This window comes from Spermophilus citellus, assembly GCF_964194105.1.
Source record: "Spermophilus citellus genome assembly, chromosome: 3".
NCBI classification, from domain to species: Eukaryota; Metazoa; Chordata; class Mammalia; order Rodentia; family Sciuridae; genus Spermophilus; species Spermophilus citellus.
In genome coordinates, this window is record NC_138184.1 from 6,557,932 (window position 1) to 6,582,661 (window position 24,730).

A 24,730-nucleotide genomic window follows, 5' to 3' on the forward strand; every position below is an offset into this window, starting at 1 on the left:
TCTTTGACAACGGTGCCAAAAAGTCATTAGTTTTAATCATTGACTGTTACTTTGATTCAAGACACATTTATGGTGAGGGATATCACAAGACTACATGGATTTAATTAAACCATATTTATCAAAATTTGAATTTCATCATGCCTAGAATCAGAGTTATTTGATTTTTGTTACATGGTTTCTAAACTCAAAAATATTGAATGAGGTCTTCTAACTACAAAAGAGGGATATCAGAAAATTCAGTAACTGGAAAATAACCAGCATATAACAAACTTCTGCATATAAACTATTAAATTCTGTGAGCAGATAATTACACGGTGTTTAAAATACTTCAAGTAAAAGGACTTTGGCCCATTGCCTTAGAATAAAATTATTGTTTGCTGCGGGGGCGGGGGTACCAGGGATTGAACTCAGGGCCACTCAACCACTGAGTTACCTCTCCAGCACTATTTTGTATTTTATTTAGAGACGGGGTCTCACTGAGCTGCTCAGGGGCTTGTTGCTGAGACTGGCTTTGAACTGCAGACCCTCCTGCCTCAACCTCCCGAGTCACTGGAATTATAGATGTGAGACACCACACCTGGCTGTTTGACTGCTTCTTAACCTTCATAAGTAGAATGATTTCATTTATAAAGGTAAAAGGCTATTAGTGCTTTCTTTTCTCAATGGTGTTAGGTTTATTTTACAATAATAATGGACTAGCTCTCTATAATTTTGTTGGTCTTCTAACATTGTCCCTTTCAATATTTCTAAAATATAGAATGATGTGAATGAAACAGAAACCAACCCTGGAGGGTTTATGACTAAGTTGATCACAGCTGAGAAGGATTAGAGAAGCACATGGATGTTAAAGTGTGAACAAATACTTCATTATACTTAAATTCAAAATATATGGAAACAACTCTATGTCTGCAGTTATCTTTTTTTTTTTTTAACCTGCATCTCTGTTTCAAAAATGGTCACCAATATAGAATCACAAAATCTAACATCTGTATCAGAATTCCATCTCATGGAACTCTCAGAGGATCCAGAACTACAGCCTGTGCTTGTGGGACTGTTCCTGTCCATGTACCTGGTCACGGTGATTGGGAACCTGCTCATCATCTTGACCATCAGCTCTGACTCCCACCTCCACACCCCCATGTACTTCTTCCTCTCCAACCTGTCCTTGGCTGACATTGGTTTCATCTCCACCACGGTCCCTAAGATGATTGTGAACATCCAAACTCACAGCAGAGTCATCTCCTATGTGGGCTGCCTGACACAGATGTCCCTTTTTATCCTTTCTGGGTGTATGGATGACATGCTTCTGACTGTGATGGCCTATGACCGGTTCGTGGCCATCTGCCATCCCCTGCATTACTCAGTCACCGTGAACCCTCGCCTCTGTGGATTCTTGGTTCTGATGTCCTTTTTGATCAGCTTTTTTGATTCCCAGCTGCATAACTTGATTGTCTTAAACTTTCCCTACTTCAAGGATGTGGAAATTGCTAATTTCTTCTGTGACCCTTCTCAACTACTTCATCTTGGCTGTTCTGATACTTTAACAAATAACATAGTCATGTATTTTGTTGTTGCCATTTCTGGATTTCTTCCTATCTCAGGGATCCTTTTCTCTTACTATAGAATTGTTTCCTCCATTCTGAGAATCCCATCCTCAGTGGGGAGGTACAAAGCCTTCTCCACCTGTGGCTCTCACCTGGCAGTTGTTGGCTTATTTTATGGGACAGGCCTTTCAGCATATCTGGGTTCAGCTGTCTCACTTTCTCCCAGAACATGTGCAGTGTTCTCAGTAATGTACACAATTGTCAGCCCTATGATGAATCCCTTCATTTACAGCCTGAGGAACAGGGATATTAAAACCGCCCTGAGAAGGATACACAGCAATGAGGACAATCACAGAACCTGAGGCCTTTGTTTTTAATGGAGGCTAGAATTGGCAGCGAAACTAAACATTTGGCCCCGTGAATGGTGTGTCTTGCTCACAATATTTTTGAAGATTAAGGAGTTTAATTCCTCATCATGTTTCATGAACAAATGGCCATTACCATTTTTGTTTGAAAGAGGGAGGAAGCTGGCCACGGTGACACAACTTCGGAGGCTGAGGCAGGAGAATCACAAGTTCTAGGCTATTCTCAGCAACTTGGTGAGGCCCTAAGCAAATCAGTGAGACCCTGTCTCTAAATAAAAATATAAAAGTGTTGGGGTTATGGCTTAGTGGTTAAGTACCCCTGTGTTAAATTAAGGGGAAAAAATGAATGAGGAATAAAATTTTTTAAATGGTTACAAAATTTCAGTTTGTGAAGAGAAAAAATTTCTGGAAATGGGTGTTGGTGATAACTGTATAAAAAAGTGAATGTAATTAATATCACTGAATGGCATAAAAATGGTGAAAAGTGTAATGTTGTCATTTTTTTATCACAATGATCAATGGAAAAATACAAATGGATCTCTAAAGATGAGCAAGGAAAGATGGGAAACAAATTAAGTAAATAGTACCAGGGGCTTCTTCTTCCACAGAGGAAGCGCCTATAACTTTGGTGTGTGGACGTTCAGTCCCTCTTCCTTTTTCTTCTAATAATGAAGAAGTCCTCAGAGATTGTGAGTGCATGGGCCAATTTGGTTAATTGTGACCTCTGAGTACTGAACCTACACAGTCATTTTATAATAAATAACCAGCCTTCAGAGTGGGGACTTCGGCCCCGGGTGTCCCACACCTGCGTCTGCTCTGGCCCTTGCTGTCTGTCCCAGGAAGTGTGGCCTCTTTCCCTCCAGACATTTTGAGCCCAGGGAGGGAAAGCTTTGTGGGATCCGCACTGACCCTCACTGCTTGGTCATGGCCCAGAAGAGAAGCAGCTTAAACCAGTTAGAGCTGGGGGAGATGATGGGAGGAGAGGTGAGGCAGGCGGTGAGCTGTGCTGTGGGATGCTCTTGTTCTGTGTCAACTTGGGGTTCTGATGACTTGTGCAAGGTTTTATTTCCTTCCTGCACTTGTCAATACCTCTCACCCATGAAAGCACCATGTCCCCAAAGCCCTCCAAAAGGACAACCAAGGGATGAGGAGGAGCAGGAGGAAAGCAACATTAACACTGTGAACCGTATTTGAGGGATTCCTGGGTTCAGTCTGTGAGCTATGGAGAGCTTGTTTCATTCCCTTTAATCTGCATGTTTTTCTGCCAATCAGTTGCCCACTTTATTTTCCCAAAGGGGAGGGAGAACTGGGTTTTCATGTAACTGCTATCAGTTATTAGGTAAAACAGACTAAAGAGATTTTGAATGGGTCTGTCTGAATACAGACACAGGGCTTCCTGCCAGGAGAATCCTGCTGGGTTTCCCCCTGACAACCCAACAGTACATTGCACTTCGCTGTATTCCAGAAAGAGACTCTTTGCTTATTGTGTTCTTCCTGGGGTCTCTGTTAGTCCACAGGGCAGAGCAGTGGCTGGCTCCTGCTGCATCAAGAGGGATAGTTCATCACAGGCAAAGATCACAGAAAAGGTAGATACATCACAGTTCAGCACAGATTACCTCGTGCCCCATCCAGGATACTGACACCTGTCGGCACCCCCCTGCATTCTTAGAATCTACCAAGCCAGTTTCCAAAGGAGGCTGGCATTCCGGTCTTGGTTTTATTTCTACAAAAGAAATAAAGTTTTTAAGTTCCTCATGTGCCCCTGTCATTGAGATCTTTGGTTATCTGCTTAAAACCTTCTGATACTTGGAAAACAATGAAAAGTTTAGGTTTCAGACACAGACACCGAAAATTTAATTCCCCTACACTGGTTATGTCCGTATAACACAGGCAGGTTATTGGTACCTCAGAGACTCAACATTCATTTCTAGTTGATACAAAAGCACTCAGTACAGATTAAATATATATGGATGCTCCTATGTGACTAACACGTGATGAGCTTATGAAATAAGTGTGAAAGGCAATTTAGGTATTATTATAAGGGTGATGATAATCTTTGTACAATTCAGCTAAAATATCATGTTACTTGAAGTTACTCTTTTCCTGTTTCTACAATGGGGCAATTGATTCTGTCCTTGTATAAATAATGTGCTGTGTTTTTGGAAAGGAATCTAATACTGGCTCATTTACGATGATTCCTCACATTCTGTACCTTATTTGATACAAAGGAGGCATCAAATATAAAAGAAATCTGCTTAAAACAGAGAAGAGCTACTTCTTGGTTTGCAAACCCTGGTGTGGCCAATACACTTAGTGTTTTTCTTCTACACTTTTATCTTTTAGGAAAGTCACGAAGAACAGGTCACAAAATTATTACCTACTAATTGTGTCTATACAATAGATGCATGAATTTTAAATTTTAATTTCACAGGATTTACACTGTTCTGTTATTCAAAGATAATAGCACAGGTATTTATGGGTATTAAAGACAAAAGAGAGAGAAAGTGGGAAAATAGTCCTCCTGCTTGAGCTCATTTGCATTTTGATTGCATCATTTTAGGCTTTACTGGCTTTTGAAAATGGTTTGCATCAATAAACTTACTATTTCTATAAAGAATGAGTTCTTCGAAAAATGATTTAAGGACCAAACTTGCCTTACATACCTTCTGTGTGAAAATTATGGGTGTGAATGATGCTGTTTTCCTTAATCAGTGTGCACCCAGAGAGGTGGGAGGGGGGTGCCCACACATTCTGCATATGGGCTAATGAGCCAGGACTGTACTGTTGATTTCCTGAGTCCCATCTCAGGGGACTGTGTCCTCTACAGAAGCCAGATGGAAATATTATTCCCTATACAAGATGACATTTCTTCAATAATCCTACAAGAACACTTACCACATATGGATCAGTGGTATTTTTTGCAGATCAATGGTATTTTTGAACAGATGTAGATTTTTTGATATTACCATACCAAATATAGGTGACTGACAGTAAAAAGGAATATATATCAATTATGGAAATTCAAATAACTATCTCACACAGTATATATTATCTAGAAATTTTCATTTGTGTAATACAGAGAGAGACACAGGATTTTGAAAGCATTTGGTTAATAATAAACTCAGTAAAGAAATGATGTTCCTTACTGAGGGTATGTTCTCCATCCTCTGAATCATTTGACATAGCTGCAAGTACTTCACAGAGATTTAAATCCAAGACTTTACAAATTAGTCATTTGAGGACCAGTAAGTATGTTGTGAGCTCGATTAGCTTTACATGCTTTTTTGATAAACCTTAAAGAAACCTGATCATGATACACAGATGAATCCGGACATCTCTTTATCAACACACAAAATTCACCCACAGAATCATGACAGCATTTTTTAGAGGAAACAGATGTGCAGAATGGAATTATTCAGAGATGCCAAGAACTCAGATTTCATAGTTTAGAAATGAAATTCTGCAGGCTGGGGCTGTGGCTCAGCGGTAGAGCTCTTCCCTAGCACGCATAAGGCACTGTGTTCCATCCCCAGTACCACATTAAAAAAAAATTAGACAAACAAAATAAAGGTATTGTCGATCTACATACTGTGGGGTCCGGCCCCAAATTCCTCAATAGGACACCCATAGCACAAGAGTTAATAACCAGAATCAACAAATGGGACTTACTCAAACTAAAAAGTTTTTTCTCAGCAAAAGAAACAATAAGAGAGGTAAATAGGGAGCCTACGTCCTGGGAACAAATCTTTACTCCTCACACTTCAGATAGAGCCCTAATATCCAGAGTATACAAAGAACTCAAAAAATTAGACAATAAGATAACAAATAACCCAGTCAACAGATGGGCCAAGGACCTGAACAGACACTTCTCAGAGGAGGACATACTATCAATCAACAAGCACATGAAAAAATGCTCAGCATCTCTAGCAGTCAGAGAAATGCAAATCAAAACCACCCTAAGATACCATCTCACTACAGTAAGATTGGCAGCCATTAGGAAGTCAAACAACAACAAGTGCTGGCGAGGATGTGGGGAAAAGGGTACACTTGCTCATTGTTGGTGGGACTGCAAATTGGTGCAGCCAATTTGGAAAGCAGTATGGAGATTTCTTGGAAAGCTGGGAATGGAACCACCATTTGACCCAGCTATTCCCCTTCTTGGTCTATTCCCTAAAGACCTAAAAAGAGCATGCTACAGGGACACTGCTACATCGATGTTCATAGCAGCACAATTCACAATAGCAAGACTGTGGAACCAACCTAGATGCCCTTCAATAGATGAATGGATAAAAAAATGTGGCATCTATACACAATGGAGTATTACTCTGCATTAAAAAATGACAAAATCATAGAATTTGGAGGGAAATGGATGGCATTAGAGCAGATTATGCTAAGTGAAGCCAGCCAATCCCTAAAAAACAAATGCCAAATGTCTTCTTTGATATAAGGAGAGTAACTAAGAACAGAGTAGGGATGAAGAGCATGAGAAGAAGATTAACATTAAACAGGGATGAGAGGTGGGAGGGAAAGCGAGAGGGAAGGGAAATTGCATGGAAATGGAAGGAGACCCTCATGGTTATACAAAATTACATACAAGAGGAAGTGAGGGGAAAGGGAAAAGTAATACAAAGGGGAGAAATGAATTACAGTAGAGGGGGTAGAGAGAGAAGAGGGGAGGGGAGGGGAGGGGGGATAGTAGAGGATAGGAAAGGCAGCAGAATACAACAGACACTAGTATGGAAATATGTAAATCAATGGAAGTGTAACTGATGTGATTCTGCAATCTGTATACGGGGTAAAAATGGGAGTTCATAACCCACTTGAATCAAAATGTGAAATATGATATGTCAAGAACTATGTAATGTTTTGAACAACCAACAATAAAAAAAGAAAAAAAATAAAGGTATTGTGTCCACCTACAACTAAAAATTTAAAAAAATAAAATTCCTCTAAATTATTAGGTTCTAAAGCACATTTTGTCTCCAGTTTGTTTTTAACATGAGCAGTAGGTATTATTGTCAGTAATAGCACATAACGTTAAGGGGGGTAGTCAGTGCTGATGGTTCTCAATCCTGGTGTAGGAAAGACCATGAGGAATTTCATATGCAGATACTTTAGCTACATTGGTTATTGTCCAATGTGTGGTGTCTTGATATTTTAAAATGTTCACATATATTTGAGTAAATATATGTGATAGATAAGTCACATATACTAATAACATTATGATATATATATATATATATATTATGTATATATATAATATATATATATATATAATATATATATATAGATAAATGAGACTAAAAACCACTAGTTGAATTAAAAAAATTTGCAAAAACACTATAAGCTACTTATAATTATCACTTCTAATTACTGTCTCAATTTCAGACATGGATAACTGGCACAGGTGTTTATAAGGTAAACACCTAGATGTTTTCTTTTGCCTTTTTTGGGGGGGGGAATTATATCATGGTGTTACCTCACAAAATAATAACCACAAAATGGCCTTTAAATAGTTGAGGTCAGATAATAGCATCCAAGTTCCAGGAAGTATTTATGTGAAGTTGTATTAAGTAGCATAAGAAGGGTGGGGATTTGCTGGTTCTAAAATCCTTAACAACATACAGAAGGGTTTCTGATTTTAAAAAATGAGAATCATTCCAAATCCATTAGAAAACAAGAAATGAAAAAAGGTGGGAGGCAAGGAAACTTCTTCTCCTTAGATATTTTACTAAGATTATGTGAGATAGTTACATAATAAAACATAAAATTTCAAAAGTTTTTTAACATTTCATTATTATCTCATCATTGACATATTGACAGGTACAGTCCAAAAAATAACACATTTATGGTTAGTGATAACAGTAGATATGTGTCTCAAATGTAAATATGTTAATCACCATTTGAAGTTCACAAACGGAGCAGTTCTATACTACATGAGTTTTAAAATACAAACAAAAATTGAGTGAGAACTTTTCCCACAAAGGAGGCGAATCAGAAAAAAAAAACAGAAGGCTGAAAAACTTCTGGAAGATGAGTGTCACATATTGTTCTCTAACATGAACTATCGAATCTAGTATTCAAATAATGCAGACATAATCTTACACAATGTTTAAGTATTCTAAGTCAAAATAATGAGTACCACCATTTATATGGTAACAGATGATTGGGTACTTTTTCCTAACCTCTTTTCTGTTTCAAAAGGTGTCCAAACAAAACAGAACAAGAAAATATAACACATGTCTCAGAATTCCATCTCCTGAGCCTCTCGGTGGTTTGCTTATTTTATGGAACAGGCCTGGGAGTGCACCTGTCTTCAGATCAGGCATCGGTCACCAGGAAGGGTACAGTGGCTTCAGTGATGTACACTGTGGTCACCCCCATGCTGAACCCCTTCATCTACAGCCTGAGGAACAGGGACATTAAAAGTGCCCTGGGGAGGCTGCACGGGAGAGCAATCTGATCTCAGGTCCTGTGGTGTCCATTTGGAATGAATTCTAGAAACTCAGCAAAACTAAACATCTAGATATTAAAATTGCTTCCTTTATCACATTATTTTTGTAGTTTGATGAATTTATTTCCTGATCATGCTTCATAGTGGAATGGTGGTTTGTAGAGACAGGAGGAGGAAGAATTGGAAGTTTCTTAAATGGGTATAAAGTTTGGAATGGAGAAATAGATCTGTAGATGGATGATGGTGATGATGAAGCTGTGCACTTGATCACAGCTACATGGCTGCATTATGTCTTCTGTATTTTGACAATATTACTTATGAATCAGGAAAAAAAATAGTGGATTTTTAGGGAACAAACAAAAAAGAGAAATAAACAGCACATACAAGCTTTCTCTTCTGTAAGAAGAGTTGTAAAACTACTGGGGACATTCACTTTCTCCTCTGCTTCCTCCTCTAACATGAGGATATCCTTCGTGATTGGGATATTGAATAAACTTGGCCAAGTATGAGCTCTGTGCTTGTACCTCCAAAGTCGTATGACAGTAAAGAAGACTGTGACTCCTAAAGGCCAAGGGGCATGATGGATGGAGAACGGCCTGTCAATCATTCGTTCCCTTCATGAGAACTGGCATGAAGGTTTGGGTGTCAAGATGGACTTTATGGGAACTTTATGTTTCTGGTTATGACAGGGGTGCCAAAAGACTCATTTGAGATTTTAATTTCCACCCAAGTTGATCCTCCTTCCCTTAGTCATTTCATCCATAATAGCACAATGTGAAACCCTAAAAATGGTTTCCTATGTACTCCAAAAAGATTATAAAAGTAATGCTGAGCAGGAAGAAGAGGAGGACAGTATCCATAATGTCATGAACTGGTCGGGATGGATTCCTAGTGATGCTCTGTGTAACTCATTTCATTACATCTGTATTATCTCTCCAAAGTTTAAACTCCTACAGGCGAAACCCCTGCCAGAGCTTTCCCTGGCCTGTCTCTCCAGAAGGAGACCCTTCCCCACTGTGCTATTCCTTTGTGCAGTTACTGGGACACCACAAGGGAAAGGCGTGGTTGAAACTTCCTGTGTCAGTACAGGAGGACACCTTTAGATGACAGGTAACTTCACAGAAAGAGAAGATGAACAATGAGCAGCGCTGATCTTTCTTTCCCCTACTCCAGAGCATCCTTCAGATGTCCACACCCCCCTCTGATCTTACATCAGCCTATTCAGTCTCAAAAGAAGACATTAACGTTGGGATTTTATACCATTCCTACTCAGAATTGGCCAGAATTTTGAATGTTTCTCAAATATACCTGTGGTTTAGAAATTTGGACCTCTGTTTAAAATTTTACTACGTTATGAAACAATGAAAATTTAGGAGCATCCTGACAATTTAATTTTTTTTTTTTTTAGAGAGAGAGGAGAGAGAGAGAGAGAATTTTTAATATTTATTTTTTAGTTCTCGGCGGACACAACATCTTTGTTGGTATGTGGTGCTGAGGATCGAACCCGGGCCGCATGCATGCCAGGCGAGCGCGCTACCGCTTGAGCCACATCCCCAGCCCTCCCTGACAATTTAATTTTGAATGACTCAGGCTACATTTCTCATTTCATTAACATGGGCAGGTCATCAGTATCTCTGCAACTAAGAAATGTCACCTGAATGGATTTATAGTTGATACAGCTGAATTAAGATTAAATGCATGTGTGTTTTCTGTGTGATTATTAATTGACATATGTATGAAATTGGGGCAAAATGTAATTCAGCTTTTATAAATTTTCCTTCATCCTTACGTTTTCCTTTTCATTTATTATTATTTGCTTTTTTGATGATTGCAATTCTATCAAGGGTTAGGTGAAATTTCAGTGTAGTTTTCATTTGAATTTCCTGGATTTCTAAGCATCATGAATATTTTTCCATATATTTGTTGGCCATTTGCATTTTTTCTTTTGATGGAAGTCTATTTAGTTCATTTTTTTAGCCCATTTATAGATTGGGATTTTTGGTGTGAAGTTTTTTGAATTGTGTACATAAGTTATGTGATCTGGAAAATACAGCAGTATTGCAAAAGAACTTTTATGATAATAAGCTCAAAAAATTATCTATTGCTCATTTGGAAAAATAAAAACAGTGGACTAAAAAATAAAAAAAAAATAATTGACTCTCCTTCAGGTAATGCCATTTGAAGGAGCCATACATACCACACCAAGAGACAAAGCCACATGTATATGTGCAGTAGTACATTTCAGAGGCAATAGGTATTGTGCCGTAGTCTGCATAGATGAGTTTTGACATTTTTTTAGGTAAGTTTTAAGAATCCAATTTCTGGATCAATAAATCAATACTGATATGAAAACATTCAATAGGAAAATATACCTGTCAATTTTTTGATATTAGTTGTCTTTGAGGGACAGGAATGCATCAGAATGGATTCGTGCAGAAATAACCAGAACTCAAATTTCATAGATAATAAATCAAATATCTGCAAAATATCAGACATAAAGCACCTCATTAATGTTTATGTATTAATATAAGAGATGGATATTATTTATAGTAATAAAAGGTAACACTAATGAGTTATTTTCTAAATGCCAGAACATATTCAAAGGAGAACAACACAGAAAAAAATTAGAAGCAGAATCTAAGAAGGCAGAGTTTGTCAAAGTGAGAATCATTGAGGTGGGTGGACCACAGCCGTGAATACTCCACTTAGGAACATGTGAATTCAGTTTGAATGTGTACACCACGCTGGGTGCTATTTGTTGGTTTCATTTTTCCAACCCTTTTTTCTGTTTCAAAAGTTGTCCAAGTTATAAAGAACCACAAAATCTAACACACACCTTAGAATTCCATCTCCTGGGTCAGTAAGAAAACCCAAACCTGGAGTCCAACCCCTTTGTACCTTTCGGTTCTGTCCCTGTACCTGGCCACAGAGATAGGGAACCTGCTCATCATTCTGCATCTGCTGAACTCCCAAAACTAATCCTCATAAGCTTCTTCCTCTCCAACCTGCCCTAGATTGACATCTGTCATGTCTCCTCCACAGTCCCAGAGAGGAATGTGCACATCCAAACTCACAGCAGAATCATTTTCTAAGTGGGATGCCTGATGCAGATGCCCTTTGTTTTTATTTTTGGACATATGAATGGCATGCTTCTGACTATGATGGTTCATGACCGGTCACCCCCTGCCTTAATCAGTCATCATGATCCTTCAACTCTACGTCTTTTTGGTTTCATGAACTTTATGATCAGTCTTTGGACTCCAAGATGCATGATTTAATTGTTTTGCAATCTACATACTTCAAAGATATGCAATTTTCTAATTTATTTTATGAACCTCTCAACTCCTTAATCTTGTCAGTTCTTATTTTCTAAAAATATATAAAAGTGTATTTTGTTGATTCCATTTTGGATTTTCTCCCTCTCTTGAAGTCAATTTTGTCTTACTCTAAAATTGTTTTTCCATGCTGAGAATCCCCTCATCAGGTTGTAAGTGTAAAGACTTCTACCCCCAAGGATCTCTGAAATCCCATTGGCCTGTGTATTAAACACTGGTCAAAACTGTCAATTTTTGTTATGTGTATTTTACCACAGTTGAATTTAAAAGGTGATGGATCTTTAAAAAATATATAAATAAATGAATTGAAAAGAACACACAAGCTTCCTCCTGAGAAGAAGATAGCCCCAAACCTTTGTGGACATTCTTTTAGATTTCTACTTCCTCTACTAACATTAGGAAGTCCTTGGAGGTTTGGGTGACATGGACCAATTTGGCTAATTATGAGCTCTGGGCTGGGAGCCTCCAAGGTCATATAATAATCAATCACCATCCTGTGCCTCCAGCCCTTCCTTCGATGCCTCCAGTCCAGCTGGCCCCTCCCAAGCTCTTCTGCTCTTGTTCACCTTACTCTTATCAATCCTGAGTGCAGAGCCTGAGACCTCACTGAGCACTGGGCCGGGGAGGGGCATTGGATTCTCTGCTCTTAGTCATGACCCAGGAAGGAGGCAGCTCTTCCCAGTAAGTGCTGAGGGAGGGGAGGGGTGGCGGAAGGACGGGTGGCAGCACTGTTTCCTCATCAGCAGATGCACAGGACAGCCCGTGTGGGTCCTAGGGGTGGACACAGACAGGCTGAATACCAGCTGCTGTGACTGAAGTGTAGGTACCTGGTGGTGGTGGAGGTGCCAAGTGGTTTGTTCAAAGGTTTCATTTCCTCCTACAATGATTCTACTTGACCACAGCATCTTATCCAGGTTGGTGGGAGACAGGTTCCTGTGAGCTGTTCAATAATCAGTCAAAAGGTCTGGGAGGGAGACGAGGATGAGAAGAACACTAGCCATCAATCACGAACCAATACTGAGGGCCTCCTAAATGGGAGGTGCTCATCTGTATGTTTTATGTGGCCTCTTTAATTTAACGTTCATAGTCTTCCCTAGTTATGTGTACCCACAATATTATTGTTTTATTTTTATGTAACTTGTACCAAGTTGCTAGTAGAAAAAGTGCAGATGTAATTGGATTGAGCTGTGTGATTACAGACTCAGGGCACTCTGCCATAAGAATCCCGGAGGTTCCCCTTTTCTTCTTCGTCATTTTTTTTTCTTTCTTTCTTTCTTTCTTTCTTTCTTTCTTTCTTTCTTTCTTTCTTTCTTTCTTTTTTTTTTTTGGTACTGGGGGTGAATCCAGGGACACTTAACCACTGAGTCACATCCCAGCCCTTTTTTGTATTATATTTAGAGACAGGGTCTCACTGAGTTACTTAGGGCCTTGCTAAGTTGCTGAGGCCGGCTTTGAATTTGTGATCCTCCTGCCTCAGCCTCCCAAGCCATTGGGATTACAGGTGTGTACCACTGTGCCCCGCCAGCTTCCCCCTTTCATACCCCACCAGCCATTCCACCATGTCACTCCAGGAAAATACACCAGGCTCACTGTGCTCATATGTTTGGGAATCACACAGGGGAGCAGTTGGTGGCACCCCTTGAGTGATTACAGGAAGGACAGCTGAGATCACAGGTAAAGATCACAGGAAGAGAAGTCACACCATCTCCAGAACAGACCCCTGCCTTCCCCCGCTGCAGAATATCTATGCAGCTCTTCACTCATTCTTAAGAGGAGAGCTGCAGTCTGCTGTGGATTTAGTCCTCCTTAGAAAACCAATCAGAGGTTTAAAGTATGCTTCAGATGTACCTGAGTTTACCTGGTTTAAAGAATGCACCTCTACTTAAAACCTCCAGATGACTGGGAAGCCGTTTAGTGCATCAGATTCAGAGACAATCTGTCTGTTCCCTTGTGATGCTGGTGACATGAGGCCGATTGTTAACTTCTATGATACAGCATTATCATTTTAGTTGATTTATTGTTGATAAAACTGGATTGCATAAGGAAGAACAGATGTAGAGGCTCCACATTTAACATGGTGTGCATATCAAATGAGAGAGGAATAAAATTTAGATAATATTATTCTGAATGATAAGATTAGTCTTCATTACATTTGACTAAAAGATAGTATGAAGTTACTATTTCTTATTTCCATAGCAGGATACAGTATTTTTGTCCTTATGTAAGTAGATGCTAGATTTGTGGAAAGGAATACCCAACCTTCTTTTATCTGGAAAACCCCATTTCCTGTTACTGGCCTGTCCCACAAGAAGAATAGAAAATAAAAATCTGTGTAAACCTGAATAGATCTTGTTTGGTTTACAAAAAAATGACTGTCACCAGCATGTGCATGACACTCCTGTGCTTTTCTATTTGCAGTGTCCTCCGTTTCTGAAATGTCCCAATAAAATGAGAGTAAAGCAATAATAGCTTTTTTTTTTTTTCTTTGTCTATCATGGGCACATAGTCTGTAAAATTTTGTTCAATTTCACCTACAGCATTCATTGAGTCAAAGACCACGGCAGACATTTTCATGGGAATAAACAGGCACAAAGAGAAGGGGGCAGGGGACCTTCTGGGTTGGGCTGACCCATTTTGGGGTTTCACACCATTCCACTGACCTTTGATAACTGTTTTTGTAAAGAATCTGATATTTCCATAAAGACAGCATTCTTTATTTGGTAAAATGAGTTAATGACCAAATGTTTACAAATTTAATTTAGGTACTATCCATGTTGGGGAGATGGGTAGGCTTCTCCTAGGAGGTTTCCTTCCATTAAGCATTGTGAGTGCAGAGATGGAGAGATTAAAAGTGCAAATGGTTACACACATCAAACAGATGGTAATGTTGTCAGAAAAATGTACCCACTGAATTTACGGTAGCCATTTCTTTATGGGCATAGGTGTGCAAGAAAATGAAATCATGCAGAGATTAAACAACAACAACAACACAGGTGTTAATTCAAATCTCTGTAAAATGTATTAGTCCTGAAGCACACGTTACTAGATGTGCATTTTCTCATGTATATAAGCAGTGGTATTTTTGACAGTAGTAATAGATATTATCAATAGGGCACTTTCTAAATGTCAGCAAATAGAAGAGAGTGTTTCTCAACCCAAGCATAAGAAAGGACCATCTAGAGCCTCACAAGCTGATATTATGATTAAATTGATTTCAGCTAGTGTCAGTTTATGATATTTTAAAATATGAAGAACCACTGCTCTATTCAATTTAAAAATATTTTAAAATATCTTCTTAAAATAACACCATAAGCTAGGTGATTATTTCCTCCAGTTTAGACATGAGCAAATGCCTCAGATATGTTTCCATTACTTCCTGTTGCTTTTTTTCCCAACTGCATCACCATGTGACCTGACATGTTGACCTCAAGCAGTAAGAAAATTACAATCTATATATCAGAAAGTATTGATGTGGAAATTTATCAAATGGTATCAAAAGGATGAGACTCAAAATTCGATTCTGGATTTTTCCCAGCTGTGGAGCCAAGTCTTCAACCAGACATGACAGAGTCTATTTATTTATTTGTCTGTCTATTTCAGGGGTAGGGGGAGTGGGTTCATTTTATTTATTTCTCAGTAACAGGGGTCATGGGGGGGAAGAACAAAAGGGGTACTGGGAATCAAACCCCTTTAGGGAGAGGCTCAAGCTTCCCAGAATTTTGTCCCACCCACTTCCTGCACTTGGGCTTGGGGTGGGGAGGAGGAAGAGAGGTGGGGTGTGTCTGATAAAGCAAACAGGCAGACAAAGGCCCTGATAGGTGGTAGGTTACACCTTGGGCCTGTGGCTTGGCCCTGGGTAAGGCCAGAGGCTCCTTGTCATCCGACCTGACTTCAGTCCTTTCCTCTCCTTTTTTGGTTTTGGCCTTGACTTTGGTCTTGGGAGTACAGGACTTGGTCACCTGGATGGTCTCCTGGCTCTGGGCATCGTATGGGCCTTCTTCAAGGTGCCTTGATGGGCTTTGATGCCCATGTCCCCATCACCCTTTCCCGGCCCTACCCACCCCACCCCAGCTCTCAAACTTGCATTTGCTGTCGGCTCCAAACTCCTTCCACTTGCAAAGCCCCCTGCACTGGATACGCTGAGTCTGGGCCCCTCAGGTACCCTCGAGGAAACCCACGCTGCTGTCCTTACTGCTGGGGGTGCAGGGTCCTCAGGTGTACTCTGTGCACTTGGTCCCTGGGACGCCCTTCTTCACTTTTTTTTTTTTTTCCATCACGGTTTAGCTCCCTCCTGCCTTCAGGCCCGGCAGCTCTGGTTATGCTTTGTCCACAACAGGATTTATGATCAGAAAAATAATTCAACAATATTTCCTGTCCACTTTAGAATACAGAATTGGGGAAAAAAGCCAAGGACTGCTTTCATCACTAGACATTTACTAAGATGGCATGGAGTTGATACAAGTAAACCCACATAAAATGAGAAAATTCAATGGCTCAACCTAACTTTAAGTTACCATTTAATCACTGACAAGTGAAATGTAATTTCAGTAATGTCACATTTGTGGTTGGTGACAACTTTGGTTATGTGCGTTAAACACATTTGTCAAAACTTGAGTCCACCATAGGTAAGGATACAAATTGTATATAAAAAAGTGTTGAAATATAAACAGAATTTTCATTCACAAAGATGGAAACCAGAAATTACATGAAGTAGAAAAACTTCTGGAAATATTTGGCACAATGTTTTCTGATGTAAGCTATCAATTTTCACTTAGTGCTCAGAAAATATGGTCCTGAATCATCCACAGTGTTTTGAATAATCTAAGCCCAAGTAATTTATAACATTGTCTTAGTACTTGGAGCCTGTTTATTGGTTTCTTTTTTCCAACCCTATATTTTTCTTCAAAAGATGTTCCAGCTATAGAGAACCACAGAATCTAACACTTGCCTCAGACTTCCATCTCATGAGTCTCTCAGAAGACCCAGAACTTCAGACCATCCTCTTTGGACTACTCCTTATAATGTACCTGGTCGCAGTGCTTGGGAACCTGCTCATCATCCTGGCTGTCGGCTCTGACTCCCACCTCCATACCCCCATGTACTTCTTCCTCTCCAACCTGTCCTTGGCTGACATTGGTTTCATCTCCACCACGGTCCCTAAGATGCTGGTGAACATCCAAACTCACAGCAGAGTCGTCTCCTGTGTGGGCTGCCTGACACAGATGTCTTTTTTTCTCATTTTTGGATGTATGGATGACATGCTTCTGACTGTGATGGCCTATGACCGGTTTGTGGCCATCTGTCACCCCCTGCAATACTCGGTCATCATGAATCCTCGCTTTTGTGGCTTCTTAATTTTGGTGTCTTTTGGTTTTAGCCTTTTGGAATCCCAGTTGCACAATTTGATTGCCATACACTTCACCTTCTCCAAGAATGTGGAAATTGCTAATTTCTTCTGTGAACCTTCTCAGGTCCTTAATCTTGCCTGTTTTGATACCCTTACAAAAAATATAGTCACATATTTTGTTGGTGCCATCTATGGCTTCCTTCCTCTCTTAGGGATTCTTTTCTCTTACTATAAAATTGTTTCCTCCATTCTGAGGATCCCATCCTCAGGGGGGAGGTACAAAGCCTTCTCCACCTGTGGGTCTCACCTGGCAGTTGTTGGCTTGTTTTATGGAACGGCCATCGGAGTGTACCTTGCTTCAGCTTTATCCAGCTCTCCTAGAAAGATGGCTGTGTTCTCACTGATGTATGCTGTGGTCATCCCCTTGCTGAATCCCTTCATTTATAGCCTCAGGAACAGGGACATTAAAAGTTCCCTGAGGCGGTTACAGAGCAGAGCAATGTAGTCTCTGTATCTTCTCCATCCTTTTATTGCTTCAGTTCAAAACATCAAACTCCTCTGTGGACTCTACCTTCTTATTTACATGCTCCTGTACTCGTGGCTATCTTCCCATACCATGTTCCACACCAGAATATTATTTCTTTATTAATTGAACTACATAAGAATTCTGAATCCCTTTTATTTTAAACATAAATCTCATCTAAATAAATGTATCCAGGTAGCTTCTGTCATTTCTGAGCAATGACTCTGGCCTCCATGTGCAATGCTAAACTCTTATTTTTTTATATTTAAAAGTTATATCCCTTTTCTAAATCTATGTATATTTTCTCTAAAACTTGTATCAGAGATATCCCATTAGGCAGGTTTGCCTAATGACAATAGTAATCATCCTCAAGTTGTCTTTTATTGGATCAGCCTGGGGAACATAAAATCACTGATTACTGGGTCTCATCACCTGATACACAATATGAGGAGTTTGTTAAGCTTCAGAGATGGGAAGATGTGGTTCCTATAGGGATCAATGTCAGATGGGCTAGAAAAGCCCCCATTGCAGTAGCACGTGGGGGGGGTTATCCATCAACTCCTTTAATTCCATTTTCCAGATCCCCTTTTGTAATAAGTTTTGCTCTACATGTACAATACCTTAAGGAAGGAACAGTGAATCTTCTTGGTTGGACCAGGAATCCCAAAAACACAAGTACGTGCCCCTTAATGACATTGTCTCCAGCCTCCCTGAACACCTCCTGGAGTCACTGAACCTCTGGGAACACGATGTTGATGACCAGGCTGTCTCAAAGCTGCAACCCATTGGGAAAAGAGGCCCAAACATCACTGGGCTGAGTGACCTTCCGTTTTCATCTCTCCATGGATCCCAGCACAAGAGAGCGGGGGCAGAAGCATTCCATTCCCTGAGCATCTGAGCAAAATGTGCAGAGAGAAAGACAGATGTGTCGTGACCGGTGTCATATGAATCTCAAACCATTTCTGAAAGATGAGTATTTCAGTCGGTCACTCATCGTGGCATGTTATTACTTATCTCCAACATTAATCATAGTTACCACTTACTGAAAGCTGAGTCTAAGCCCATCGCTGCTAATCAAATATATTCCTTATAAGAAGCCTGAAAAAACCCCCATATTTTTAAGAGTCCTTGTGAGATAGTTACTCATACTGTTCTATTGGTCTTATGCAAGAGAAAGCTTGAGTCCAAAGAGAGGTGAGTGACTTGTTCAGGGAGAGGAAGAGCTGAGATGTGATCCCAGGGAAATCTTTAAAGTTTGAAATTTGTGCACTTTACATGAGTTAATTTTAATGGCATGTAATTGAAAAAATCAACCTACTGTCCATCAACACCATGCAGCTTAGTATGCTGGGTCTTCAAAAACTGTCTCTCTGCTCCAATCTTGCCCTCTGTAGTTACCTTTTCATGCTGAGTGGGGACACTTAAAATTACTACTCTGCTTTCCTTCTGGTTTTGTTTTTATATACTTTTGCCCATGGTCACAGAACTTCACTACATTAAAAATTCATTATATTCACACCCTTAAGCCTCAGTGTTTTAGAGGGCGCTCCAGTTCCTTTGTGACCTGGCTTTCCCACTTTCTCTTTGTCCTGCCTAATCAAATTGTCTGCATTCGATTCTCTCCATTTAATGAACTAGATCATTTCTATTTCTTGGGTGAAAACAAGGCAAATCACAACATAGGGAGGGGAGAAAGGTATGTTGTGAGATGCCTGCAATTGTAACAATTAAATGTGTTCAAGAAAGCAGGCTAGTTTCATATGCACGGCTTTTCTCAGGTGTCCAGCTGAGGAGTCACGGGTGACCTCATATTTCTGGTTGCTGTGTGACTCTAGAATTATTAAGTCAAGAATTTCATCATAAACTGAACAAACTTTTACTTCTTTCACTTTACATTGATATTAGTCCATGTCACCAACCAAAGCAGGTTACCTGTTCTCCAACTCATTTGGTAGCCAAAGTCCCTGGAAAATACCATAACAATGTTGCCTTCTGATGTTGTATGGTAGACTCTCCACATGAGTACTCCCTATTTTATTTAATGAATTAGGAGAGTTTCAGGATGTATTAACATCTTTCTTGGGAAAATCTTTAAATTTCACACCAACTGCCTAAAAGTAATGTGACAATCTTTGACTAGGATGGAGAATATAGAAAATAGAGTGTTGGAGTTAGAGACATTTCCTCAATCATACATTGGCTCTTAAAACTGAGAATTTAGGCAACTTCCAACTGCTCTCTGAGCCTCAGATTCCTCAGGAGTAAATTAACTGTAACAATACATTTCTTCAAATGATTATATATAAGTATGTCATGAGCCAGGCAAACAATAGTTCCCCATCAATGATAGCTCCTAGTATTCTATTAAAGGATTTATTTTGAAATGTATATTCCTAGAATTTACAAGTAATATGGCATTAGAAATTGTGTGACTTGGAACATGATACAAAACGTTTTTTTTTTTTGTTTTTTGTTTTGTTTTTTTTTTAAGAGAGAGTGAGAGAGGAGAGAGAGAGAGAGAGAATTTTTAATATTTATTTTTTAGTTCTCGGCGGACACAACATCTTTGTTGGTATGTGGTGCTGAGGATCGAACCTGGGCCGCACGCATGCCAGGCGAGCGCGCCACCGCTTGAGCCACATCCCCAGCCCCACAAAACATGTTTTTATTAAATAATCTGAACATGAGGCATTGCCAATGTGGCCCTACTCCTGCTATTAGCTTATGTGGTTCTGTCAAATTTACCACTAGTATGTTTTCATGCACACATCACTTTCTACCATATTCAACTTGAAGGGGATGTATTCAGGTTCCATTACATTGGTCAATGAATAACGGTTTTTCTTTACGAGTCACGAGGGCCTTATGGGAAGACTACAGACAATTTCCAAAGACCATGATTCCAATATAACCTAGTTTATCAACTTCAATCAAGACAGTCAGCTATATGTTTTATTAAAGGCTTAATTAGATGATAAAACACATGCAAAATGTAAAATAAATATATTTGGAGTGAGAGGAGCACCTTCCTGAGAAAAACTCAGCAGCTACTGGACACAGAATATGGGTATTTAACTTAATATTGTCATGATACCTAGTGGCTGGAAAAGAATCAAGGTGTCTCTTTTTGATTTCAGGCCAAAGACAGCATAGGGAAATCTATGTCAATACCCACTACAGAATAGAGGTTTTTTATGTCAATCTGTCAATTAGTTCTTCTGCAGAAAACTTGCTGATGGACTGGTGTCTTGGTGGGTGGTGGGCCATACGGAGAGGGACAGATCCACCTTCTTGGGGTACTTAGGAACTAGTGCACTGATGGAAGGATAGGCCTGGTCCTCCCTTGTTCTGTCACCTGCTTGCACACACTGACAAGCCAGCTTCTGTGTTCTGAGATTCTCCATCAGAGTCCCTTGTGGCTAGGAATTAGGAGAGGCCTCTGGCCACCATCCTACAAGAACCTGAATCCTGCCCACAGCTGCATGAAGTACCTTTGCAGCAGATCCTCAGCTGTGAAGCCACAAGATGACTGAAACCCCGGCTTGCACCTCAGCTGCAGTCTTCTAAGATGTTCTGACATACCAGTGGGGTGGAAAGTTACCAAAATTCTTTGTAAAGACCAATTATAGTTTCTAATATTCAATCCTGCATCAAATTAACAGAAAAAATCAGAATGAGAATCTTATCCATGTTACCAAAAAATTATATAACACAATTTTATCAATTCCACATAGTTTTAACAAAATTGAAAATAACAAATACTGACAAGATTATGAAGATATTAGAACCTATGCACAGTAGAATGTAAAATGTGCTCAGCTATTCTTCAAAAATTTAAGCATACAATGACCATATAACCCAGAAGTTCAACTCTGAGATTGTTACTACAATAATCAAAACAAGGATAGGCATCTGCTTGCTTAACAACTAGGGTAGATTCTGAAAAAAGTTTGCTAGATTTTGTGATTGCACAGGATCATTGAGCATACTCAAACTAAAATGGGGAGGAGGTCACTGTATGCAGGCTCTCAATTAATAAAGTGTTGTCATATAGCAAAGGACTATTCCAACAAATGTGCATAACTATGCAAGGCAGTACTACTCATAACATCCAAATATGGCAAAAACATTCGAACAGCTAAACAGCTTATATGTATACATGCAATAGAATACTGTTCAGCCAAAACAAGGGGTGGTAAAGGTAACATTACCAAAGAGTCCAAGTAAATGAGGAAAAGAAGAAAGAAGGAAATGAAGAAGAGGAGAAAGAAAGAAAGAAAGAAAGAAAGAAAGAAAGAAAGAAAGAAAGAAAGAAAGAAGAAAACTAGAAGGAAGAAAGGGAAAAGCAAGGATCACAAATAATGTAACAATATTACAGAGACATTTATCACTCATCTGTCACCATGAATCCAAAGGACAGAATCACTTTCAGAGCTGGATTGCAGTTTTCATATTGCAAGTGCAATCATTCTTACAAAAAGGAGGCCAGCAAATCTGGGCCTGTGGGCTCACGTTCCCTGTTACTGTGAATTTCAAGCTCAGTCTCTTTTCAGAAAGTTTGTGAATTTGAAAGAACTTCCCCCAAGCAATGTTTTCAGGATCAAATAAAGCCATGCATGTAAAGGACAAACACACTCCAAGTATTGTCAGCATTTGGCTGTGATGGTTTTCATTCATTTTCTTCCAGGGAAAACAGGGATACAACCAAATTGAGGTCAAGAAACTTAAAGCAATAATTTTTGAGGAATTCACCTGAACATGGGATGTAAGTGCTGGCTGTCATGTTGGAATCTCAGCAAGGCCTGTTAGAAACCATGACACACTTGAGACTTCGTGAACCATAGACAGGGAAGAGAAAAAATAAATAAATATCTGGAAAAGGAGAGTCACTAGGGCTTTGGAAATACAAAAAAATTAAGCATGAAATTTAGGGTAGAAAAAGAGTTAAGATATTGTAATTCAGTGCGTTTTCCCTCATGAGTTCTGAGGTCCATGATCCATCAAGGCCTAGAAGCTGCTCTATTGAGCAGCCTCCGTAGGGTCCCTTTCACATCCAAATAATTTACTGGAATCGCATCAATCTTGGGATACAAGATAATGATATATCTCCTTAAAGATTCTTACCATGTCCACGCATTTTCTAATCAATCCTAAGGGCCTACAAGCAAATATCATTAAAAAGGAACATGTTGAAAGTTTAAGAGTGAAGCACCAAGTTCTGGCCCACACACCTAAAAACTTCAGAAGCTAATATTAAAAATCAAAATTTCTGCCTGAAAAGCTATTAGTTGAATTTATCAAAGAAAATAAAAGATTAAAGTTATAATTCTGTGTCAATACACTAAAAACTGTCTTGATCAATATATTTAACTACATCTTCTCAAGCACTCTCTTAGGTAAATACTGTTCCCCACAAATATGTACTTGAGGAAGTTAAAGAAAAGGAGTTTTGTATCATACTTAGAACCACACTATTGACATAAGGGTACATTTAAATTCACAAAATGCTCAGGTTTCAAAATGGACTTATTTAAACTGATAATAGAAATACCTTTCAATAAGAAACCCTTTGCCTGGTTGTCAAATAAATTATCTACAATAATGTCAAATCCTGGGTCCATAAGCACTGTGGCATTTAACCTGCTCTTGAGTGTTAGAGAGGAGCTGGAGAAAAGTCTAGAAGATGGAGAAATATGGCAGCCAAGGCTCTCCAGGAATCAATTCCCCACAGACACACCAATTTGAGCAGCTATTTGCACACCAAGGTGCCCTCCCTGGAGCTGAGGGGAGAACATAAGACAATTTGGACCATAGCACAACTCTTAGCTACCAAAGGTCTCAAATATTGAGCTGGTTTTTGGATAGTTAATGATATTTAAATACCACAATTTTGTACTGTCTGTATTTGCTCCTTCGCTCATGGGTTGCCACAGCACTCTTAGCTCAACTTGCTGAGATAATTCCTATATTCTCTTTTCCCATCTTTAGATTTCTTTGTATTTTCAGCTCTTGGACATTTTAATGTAGGTGTTTCCTGATTGCAATTTTCTAATGTGTAATGTAAGATTTATGTAAATAGTGAGATCAGTTGAATCTTGTATATTCTCTCCATGCAGCTTTCTCACTGAAAAACCCTATGTGCTATGGAAGTGAGATTTATTTATCCTTTAGTTACATGAAAAATATTGTAGAATATGCATAACTGGGTTGTATATGGAGGAAAGGATATTGTTAGCAGATGGCATGAGTGGATAAATTATAGAATTTCTATGAGAGAGATCAAATGGCAGTCACAGAGTACAAACAGGGAAGGAAGAATCAGTGTTGAGACATTTGTAATGATTAGGCCATAGCAAAGTGTTTTCCTGTTGATGACATGTCATTGTGGGTGGCATGGATAACATACTGAGGTTACTGCCAAAGCAGAAAGAATTTACAGGGTATGGCATACAAAAACAACGGTAGCTATTTGGTATAATAAAATGTTGTATGTATTTTGTTTTGATTTCATTATGCCCCCTATGGTTACTATTCTGATGAAAAAGTTAACCCAGAATTTCTGGCATTCCTTTTTAGATATTTAGTTAAGAAAATTTTGTCTTCATTACCTTATACTTGTTTTTATAGAAAAGATCGATATCTATTTTTTATTCTCTAACTCTTCAACTTGGGGAACAATAATTCCCCCAAATTATTTAATAATAAAAATAAAACCTACATATGTCTTCTCTCAGGAGTAGAATGTCAAGCAGTCTGGTGAAGTATAGCAATACTGGATACACATCTGTAAATATATCATCAACATTTCTTGTGTGATATTGTGGAAATTAATGGAATCTTGATGGGCCACATGTACTCAGATATTTGGTCAAAAATTATTTGGGGTATGTGTGTTTGAAAGGGTTTAACATTTATTTCTTGGGATTAACATTTTCATTGATTGATTAAAGCTAAATTGCCCTTTTGTATTAGTATGATTCTGTTGCTATCACAAGATGCCTGATATTGGAAAACTTATGAAGAAAAGAAGTTTATTTAGCTTGCAATCTGGGATTTGGACATTCAAAATAACATGGTGCCATCTCTAATGAGGGACTCATGACAAATTGGCTTATTATGGTGTTAACATGTGATAGGAAGAAAACACAGGGCAAAGCAGGAA

The 24,730-nt window shown here is 39.1% G+C and overlaps 3 protein-coding genes across 3 annotated transcripts in view; all 3 read left to right on the top strand.

The window, feature by feature from the left end:
• Window positions 1–952: 952 nt before the first annotated feature.
• Window positions 953–8,372, top strand: LOC308645781 (olfactory receptor 7E24-like; the record flags this gene model as incomplete). Its single annotated transcript, XM_081288192.1, has 2 exons — window positions 953–1,727; window positions 8,206–8,372. 2 exons carry the CDS (start codon window positions 953–955, stop codon window positions 8,370–8,372), a joined length of 942 nt encoding a protein of 313 aa, XP_081144318.1.
• An 8,212-nt stretch (window positions 8,373–16,584) lies between these two features.
• The window catches only part of LOC308645936 (olfactory receptor 7E24-like), a gene marked incomplete at both ends in the record, with an annotated part of 109,833 nt that continues 101,687 nt past the window's right edge, over window positions 16,585–24,730 (top strand). Inside the window, one exon of the mRNA XM_081288390.1 lies at window positions 16,585–16,633. The remainder of the gene's footprint in view (window positions 16,634–24,730) is intronic.
• On the top strand, window positions 16,663–17,550 carry LOC308645782 (olfactory receptor 7E24-like; the record flags this gene model as incomplete). Its single annotated transcript, XM_081288193.1, has 1 exon — window positions 16,663–17,550. One exon carries the CDS (start codon window positions 16,663–16,665, stop codon window positions 17,548–17,550), a length of 888 nt encoding a protein of 295 aa, XP_081144319.1.